The sequence below is a fragment of the Rhea americana genome, unplaced genomic scaffold, assembly GCF_003343005.1.
Source record: "Rhea americana isolate MKP2758 unplaced genomic scaffold, rheAme1 scaffold_90, whole genome shotgun sequence".
Classification (NCBI taxonomy): Eukaryota; Metazoa; Chordata; class Aves; order Rheiformes; family Rheidae; genus Rhea; species Rhea americana.
In genome coordinates this window covers 2,002,094-2,010,168 of record NW_028187089.1, presented here as the reverse complement: position 1 = coordinate 2,010,168, position 8,075 = coordinate 2,002,094, and the positions used below count along the sequence as shown (strand labels likewise).

The 8,075-nt window shown below is 45.1% G+C and overlaps 1 protein-coding gene across 2 annotated transcripts in view; it reads right to left on the bottom strand.

Moving 5' to 3' along the window:
- The window catches only part of ZNF185 (zinc finger protein 185 with LIM domain), a 52,898-nt gene continuing 44,823 nt past the window's right edge, over positions 1 to 8,075 (bottom strand). For both annotated transcript variants that reach the window (XM_085324301.1, XM_085324302.1), the window contains exons 27-31: positions 6,525 to 6,593; positions 4,127 to 4,207; positions 3,645 to 3,747; positions 2,858 to 2,956; positions 1 to 2,027 (exon numbers count right to left, since the gene is read on the bottom strand). In XM_085324301.1, the coding sequence (XP_085180427.1) occupies positions 2,858 to 2,956; positions 3,645 to 3,747; positions 4,127 to 4,207; positions 6,525 to 6,593 (352 nt within the window). In that variant the 3' untranslated portion in view covers positions 1 to 2,027. The remainder of the gene's footprint in view (positions 2,028 to 2,857; positions 2,957 to 3,644; positions 3,748 to 4,126; positions 4,208 to 6,524; positions 6,594 to 8,075) is intronic.

Below are 8,075 nucleotides of genomic sequence, written 5' to 3'. Positions count from 1 at the left end.
CACATGAGCTATGAATGTTTATTAGAGCTGTACCGTTGAGGTTAAACAACTGCTACAGGAAAATATAGTGCTGAACAGATATGGTGCAAGATTGTATGATGGACCAAACCCTTTCCCCATAAGGCCACACACACATCAGGAACTCTGGAATCAGTGAATATGTTATTTCTGCAGATCATCTCAAAGTGCATCTGTAATTTTATACCTATCCGTTTTGGCATTTTAAAAATATCCCTTTTCAACCATGGCATAAGGTGGCTTGTAACAGCTTTGATATCCATCATTCCCAACGACAGGTGTAAGTACCAGGAAGGAACTGCAGACCAAGGTTTTCAGAAATGAGCAGCAATTTGGGGAGGTTCAACATCAGATGCTTGTGAGCCTCTTATGTTCAAAAAGTGGATCTCTCTTTAACRTCTCAGCTTGAGAACTTAGAAACGTAGGCAGCCAATATCAGTAGTCATTTCCAAAATCACAGCTTCGTGATTACTGCTAGGGACTTTTCCCCCATGCTTTCATAAATGGGCTTCAAGGCTGCTGATGGTCCCCCTACTGTACTAAGCAAGTTCAAAATGGAGCTGCCCAATCCCCTGTCACAGACATGGCTTTAAGGTCTCAACCTGAAAGCTGTCCAGTAGTCAAGCTGTTACTGATTTCAAATGGAGTTCCCCTCATGGAGTRCTTCTAAGGTCATGCCTATAATTCAGTTAAATAACTGGTACAGTGGCCTAAAAAAGGCTAAGCAGCACTGTGCTGTAAAAACACTAACTTGCTAAGCTTTTGCATGCATGCCAGCTTCCATCACTAAGAGCATAAAGAATTCTCTGGCTAACAATGGTCTGCATTAGAGCTTTTGCCATCACCTATTTCTGAGTAAKGGCTATTACAGAACTGACTTGGGTGCTTTGCTGATACTTCTAATGCTTTCAGAGAGAAAAAGAGTAATTTTTTGGACACATTCAAAGCTGTATTTTTAAGGCAGAGAGACTGACTTCCTAGGTTTTGGTATTCAGTTTCCTCAGTGGCACAGCATTCAGCCTCTCAGTGGCTTAATTAAGGGTTAAAATCATGAGATTCTGACTTCTAGTATGTAGAGCACTTGCTAAAAGTTTAATTTTGTGAATTAGCATTTGTGATGTAAATAGCTTACAGCAATAAAAGAGGCATTACAGCAAGCCTCAGCAAGGTCAGGGAAAATTCAGATTCAGCTGAGCAGTGTTCCTTGTCAGGTGAGCCAAYTGAGATATGTATTCTCTGGCACATTTTGTTTGGCCAGTGGACACTTAACATCAGAAGCCAAGTTAGACTACCCAGTGAAAGAGAGTGYTATCTTCCCAAACAGGCAGCAGACACGCATGCTGCTGAAGGAACACACTAGGGAGCAGGCAGAAAAGGGAAATTAAAGCTGACATACAATTAGAGTAAAGTGAGTCTGCATGTGCTCCTGAAAGGCTATGGAAAGCAAATGGAAATCAGGCAGAAGCTATTTCTAGGCAGGGTTTTGGGGTGAAACAAACAGAAATAGGCTTTTGCTAAGAGCTAAATTCAAACCTTCACAAGAATCCAAATTTAGTGTCTAACACTTCTCATATCTGCCTGCTTTGTGCCAGCTGACAGGCACTAAGCTGCAGCCTCATTGCAAAAATGAAAGAAAAAAATCAAGAAGGATTTCTTGCAATTAGCTTAGACCTAAGGAGCTTCTACCTGATTTCCAACACAGGAAGCACTATGGAATCTTAATGAAGTTAAAGACAGGTGGAGACGCTCAGCACCTTTGGAAAATCAGCCCTCTTGTAGATGACACTGCCTTATCTTGTTAACAGTGACACTTGTCTTGTATACAGCTGACAGCCTAAACTAGTGGATGTTAAACTCATTCATTGTGATGAGGCACTGAAAGAGAAAATAACTTGAGGAAAGGAGGAGCAGGAATGTTGCTATCTCAGCCAGTCAGAAACTGCTAGATGCTTTCTGATATGTGCTGCTGAGGACTTTCCACTGGCTGCTGTCTCCAGCTTTGCAAAACCCTGCAAGCAAATAAGAGAAGGTGAATGCAGGATCTGGGAACCACAAAAAACACTGCATTACAGAGGTCAGTGAAGCAGATGAACACGCAGGAATGGGATGAAAAAGGCTAGCTAGTCACATTGCATTACGTGACAAACACAGCAGCCATTTATGGAATGGGGCAGGTGCCCCTTTCCATCTCTTTTTGTTCTATCATGAAGCAGAGAGRGGAAAGCAGGCACCTTTTGTACAGTCTCATTGTGATGGCAGGGTTTCTGACTGCTACTGTGGTGACTCCTATCCTCACGGGATTATCAAACTCAACAAAATCCACTCCAGTCTACTTCTTTGTGGATCTATCAACAGAGCATGCAACTCTTCAGTTTTCCCAGTRATCTTCATCTCAAAGGATTTTTATATAAAGCAGTAACCTCACCTGCCACTGACACACTGGCTTCTCACTGGAGGAAAGTTAAGGCTGCTAACAGCACCCAGCCACGCTGCAGCTGTTTTACCCAGGAAATAAGGGGGAACTCATTTCCTGAGAGGATTCAGAGAACTCTCAGTCTCTAAGGGATACTGTTCTGCCYGTCTCCCCAAAGTGAAGCTAACACAGCCTGTTTATCACATTATGACCAGAGATTCCCTCTCTGTGACTGAGACCCCTGGGACTAGCTGTAGCATGTTTCTAGCTATTTCTGTGACAAGGCTCATTGTTTCTCAGAAAAACCCAGAGGAAAATCCCTACGTAGGTCACTTAGCGAGTATCAGGGTTAAGTGCTCATCATTAGTAAGCTCTTCATGAGCTATCATCCAGCCATTTATGCTGATGCTGTAAAGGGTCACTCACCTAGAAGAGCTTCTCATAGCACTTGTCGCAGTGGACGATGTCCCGGTGGATGAATATTTTATCCAGAAGATCTCCCATTGCTTTGTGGCAAATTCCACACTGCCAAAGGAAAAACAAGGTGGTTGGACAGTAACCAAAGCACCACACAATAATGACAGCATGAGAGGGGCAGAGAAATGAATAGYCTCTGTATCATTTTAAAGGTAGAGATGAGGCCAAATCAGTGGCCTTTAAGACTAAACTCTTCTACAAGGGAGACAAATGCCACTCAAGGCTTCCTCCACCCACAYCCATACCCAACATTTTCACAGGCTGCACTTGTAAGCTTTGTGGAGTTTGAGAGATTCAGCAAGACACGTACTGGGGAACAGAGGCCACAAAGCAGCATGTCCACCACAAGGAGAGGAACATGAGGAAAGAGAAAGTCCTCCAGCGAGGAGGCAGCATGTCAGTGGCAGGTCAAGTTACTGCTTTATTTAAACATCCTTCGAGTTGAAAACCACTGGGAAAACTGAAGAGTTGTATACTCTGATAGCAATTCTATCGGAAAGAATTCTGCTTGCTCTAATATGCATTTATTTAAGGAGCTGAAAAACTTTTGGGACACAAAACCTGTGACGGCATGATTTTTTGTCCCATTGTGGATGCAAGTGTTTGGTGCATACTACATGCACAGTATACACTACTCTAAAAATGTGAGGACAGAACTTGCACCAGGACCCCTACTCCCCTCACCCCATTTCACAGCAACAGGTATAAGATGGTCAGTAGTAAAGTTTTTTTTTACCCTGAAACAGTATTCATGGCAGCAGATGTTAAGGTGCTCTATGATGATCTTAGGGCAGTCTCGAATCTCACGGCCACAGTAACTGCAAACAGCTTCATTGGACCTGTGAAGGAGTAGAACAGTGAATTCCTGCATCACAGTGCCTCTGTAACGCAAAAAGCTTCCAGTCCCATCACTGATATCAGAGCTCTCTTATCTAACACTTCTCTGCTCCATTACCTGCTTCTACATGAGTTTGGCTGTGCCAAGAGACAACACAGAAGACCATGGGGCACCCCACGTACACTGTGTTTCAAAGGCAAAGACCACAACAGCACAACAGTACAGAACATTAATTCAATGTCACTGTATTTTCAAAAGACCTTTTAAACTTCCTGCCATGACTTCACCAAACATATACCAGTATTACAAAAAGAGTGAAACCTTAAAGTTATTTCTGTGTAAGTCTGCTAAAATCACCATGCAGCCCTGAACTGTCCTACCTCTGCCGGGGAGAGCTGGACAGGTAGCTGTGGTGGCTGGAGGTTGCTCTCTCCAAGTCAGTCAAATCTACAAGGCTGCCACTGGAAATGGAAGGAAATATCAGCACTTAATAATGATACGTGGGAAGTGTTGCATATGGAAACATTAATCATTAGGCTATGATAACCTAAAGCCCTAACTGGGTCACAGTGCTTCTTTGCAAAGTCCCAGCTGCCTGTTTCTTGGAGAGACGGTTGATCCTTCCCAATTAGCTCTGAAAAGGCATATCCCCCAAAAGTCAGAGCTACACTGACTGATGGACGTGGGCTGTCAGCAGCAGCGCCTGCGAATCTTCGCTGTATTCACAATGCAAATTCTGCTGTGTAAGAGTGGCAGAATCCCCCTCCCTGCCCCATACCACAATCACTGTGCCTCATGCCCGACTCACAGCGCTGCTCTGAGAGCTGGGAGGGGGGTACAGGTGCTATGGCCCACTCGAGCTCAGCCTGGCAGATAAGGTTTGCAAGGAAAAATAACTTGGAGAAAGGGGCAGGCAAGAGCTGCTGGTGCCACGGCCTATGTGAAAGCACTGAAGAATGCATCTGACTGCTGCACCAAGAGCTGCTGGCCTCAGGGCCTATGTGAAAGCACTGAATAACGTGCTTGGCTGCTACACAACAGGGGAAAGTGGGATATGGGCAGCTTGGCTGGGAAACCGGGAGATTCACCCTGAAATAGGGCTCCTTTGAGCCTGAGGGAGGTGGCACAGACACATAACAGCCCTGCACTGCAGCCTYTCCCCTCCTGCGATCCTCTGTGCCAGATGGAGCTGGTGCCATGTCATAGTGATCACYGCTGGCCGGTGTAGTGCAGCAGAGCAGCCTTGGCACCTGGCTGCTGGGGGTGTCAGGAAGTTAGCATTTTCAGTCCCACACAAATGGTCTGGCAATGCAGCTTGTGAAGGGGCTGAGAAAACCTAGCATCTTGCCAAAGGAAAAGGAAAGATGTTGCTCCCTCTTACCCTCTCCATTCTCCAGTATGCTGCCAGCCATATGCTTCCACCCACTTACKTCTTCCCAGCCATCAAACCCCTCTGTGAGGCAGGTTTACTCATTAAAGTGATAGAAAAGAGGGGACCAGACTGGCTGGGAGCAGAGAAAGAAAGCAGGGGAAGCCGGGAGACGAAGAGGGGAAGCAAAGCTCCCCTGTCAAGTGAAAGCAAGCCACTGCTGCCTTGGCTCAGCTGGCTTTGGGCTCATGGCGTGCTGTCCAGGACATCTATGCTTGGGACAGGCACAGTCGGTGACCCAGACTCCAAGGATCAACATACCGTACACTGGCTGCTAGACAAGAGGTGTAAAATCCTGCACTGGCTGCTAGACAGGTTCGCTGCAAAATCTTGCCTCCGGTACCCCCATCAGTAAAGATTCTCCAGGCTCAGTAGGTCCATGATGTTATCTACAGGCCCACACACTGTTACTATTTTTACTGTTTCCTAATGTATAAAGCCCCAAATCCTGGACTACTCTGCAGGAAAAGGCAAGAGTCTCACCTAGTTGAGTGCTCCTTTTCCCCCTTCTGTTTGCATGTTTCTTAGACTGTGAAGCAATATGCGTATCTTTGGTTGCCAAGACCTGCTTTGCACRCTTACATGAAAGGCTAGAGATTTATGTAGCCTGTAACCACCTTCCATGGCAAGATCAACCCAGCACTGAGGCAGGATAAACCCCAGCAGGGAGGCACGGAGTGTAACTGGGTGTTAACTGCCTGTCACATCAATGCAAGCAGGATGTACATAGGGCCATGTTCTGTTCTCAGTCACATTGATGTGAATTTAAAGTAGCCTTACTGATGGACTTTTGAGTGAGCAAAATATAGAAGAGTGAAAATTTTATTCTGAGAATTGGTTCTTTTGAACATGTTTTTTTTAACTCAAAAATGGCTCATCTTCTCAGAGAGAACTCAAACCCCACACTTTTCTCACCATTTCCAATCTTCTTCTGTGTTTGTGCAAACATGCAGTGAGGCCTGACAGTGTCAGATCTGTAGTGTTTTCACCCCCTCATGGACCTCACAGGCTGACCCACTTGCAGGGGGAGTCTACCCCATAACAGGCTGCAGGACAGAGATTCTCCTGTTACTGCAATGGTACTAGACAGCACAGTGCAGCGCTCTGGAAGTATCTACTCGGGTTGCCAAAGTCTTAGCACAACTCTGCGCCCACCCAGTGCAATAATCCCTCCAGGGCTAATTAGCTCAGGCATGATGCCATGTTGATGTAGTGCTAATGGTCCCAACTCTGGAGCTCSTTTGGTGCGTATCAGCTGGCAGAGTCGTACACTGCTCTTTGCGTACATATGTAGACACATGACCACCTCTGCACCCCTGCTGTAGGATATGACCACAGGCTCCTCATACCTGCCATAGCGTGGGGAGGATGATAACTCACTGCTGTTCATGTACTCCTTCACAAAGAGGACCCCTTTTCTAGGAATAAACAGATACAGGAAAAGAAGCATTTACATTAGAAAAGACTGAAACTAATGAGAGACAGCACAAGGGACCACATGTGTGCACTTGGACACAAAACGTGCATGAAAAGGCACAGAGTGAGATGCTTTTGTTCTTAAATAAATACCAGATTTCAAGCATTGATACTAAATAACACCTAATATACCCTTCTAATTAGCCCACCAAAACAAATCATGTTAATTAGAAAGAATGAGACAGATAATGTAACTCTTTCATCCAGTTATCCTCTGTTTTGCAAGGATAAATGYCTTTTTCAGATCATCTCAGGATTATGCATACAGTAAATACTGAGAGAGCTTGTGGTCCTGTTGTTTAACATTAAAAACCTACTGACACAGCACTACTTACAGTGAATGTTTTGTCATTGGAATATCTTCAGTATTTTCATGCCCTAAAAATTCTRATCTGCCTGTGGGGTGCTTTTTCTTACAGAACTGACCTTCCTTACATAGTCTTCCTTTTCTGAAATCCTGATTCCAAAATGACATGCCCCCATCTGTCTGTCTGTCTAGCACTCYGCAACAGATCGAGAGGAGATGCTCTGCCCACTGTCTCTCTTCGCAGAGCTATGAACTAATCAGGCTCTTTCCCTGTGGTTCATTTTCATTGCTGCCTTTAAGCTGTGACTAATCCCTTTTTCTCATATGAGCAAATTAAGCCATGTTCCAGCTAAGGGAACAAAAGGAGAGCTTTTTTTACTTAGCACAGACACTTCCCATTGCAAGTTTCAGATGAGAGTTCCCTACTTAGACAGGTGTTGTGATAAACAGGCTGTGGCAATGCTAAGAGGACCCACGTATTGCCTGTCAGGGTGTGTGCTGACCTTGCAGAAGTCTGAAACCTGTCCTTAATTTGTGTAAAACTGTTCAGATTTCAGTAGTGTTCATCTTCAAGATGAAGCATGTGGAAACTACAGATCCCAGAACACAAAACTGAGTTGACACTATCCTCTGTCACACACTACAGACCAGGGTCCTGTGCTGGCCCCAGAGAGCTCTGATGGGCTTGCTGTAAATCACCCACTCGCTCATCACTGACCACAAGACAAAGAGTTTATCTTGGGCACAACAGGGCATTAACACAATCTTGCAAGAGCCCCATACCTTTGATGAGTGTGTATGGCATGAGGAGCTCCTCCAGCTACAGTGGATAATGAAGGATTCATGATTTAGCTACCTTAAATAGCAAAGGCACAGCTTACACAGTAAGCCACTTACCAGACCAGACCTTGGCACCCAAGGGCCCCAAACATTCTTTTCCTTGACAAATGAATTAGGGCTCTTTCCAGCTCTAAAAAAAAAGGTGTCTGGGGAGAAACGCTCAGTTTGTTTATCCCTTTTGGGTTGCCCCGGCCACCATGGCAATGTCTATGCTATTAGCTAGAACAGGTTGAATAATGTCCTTTGTCCCAGATGCCAAGTAGCAGAGCCTGGCTCA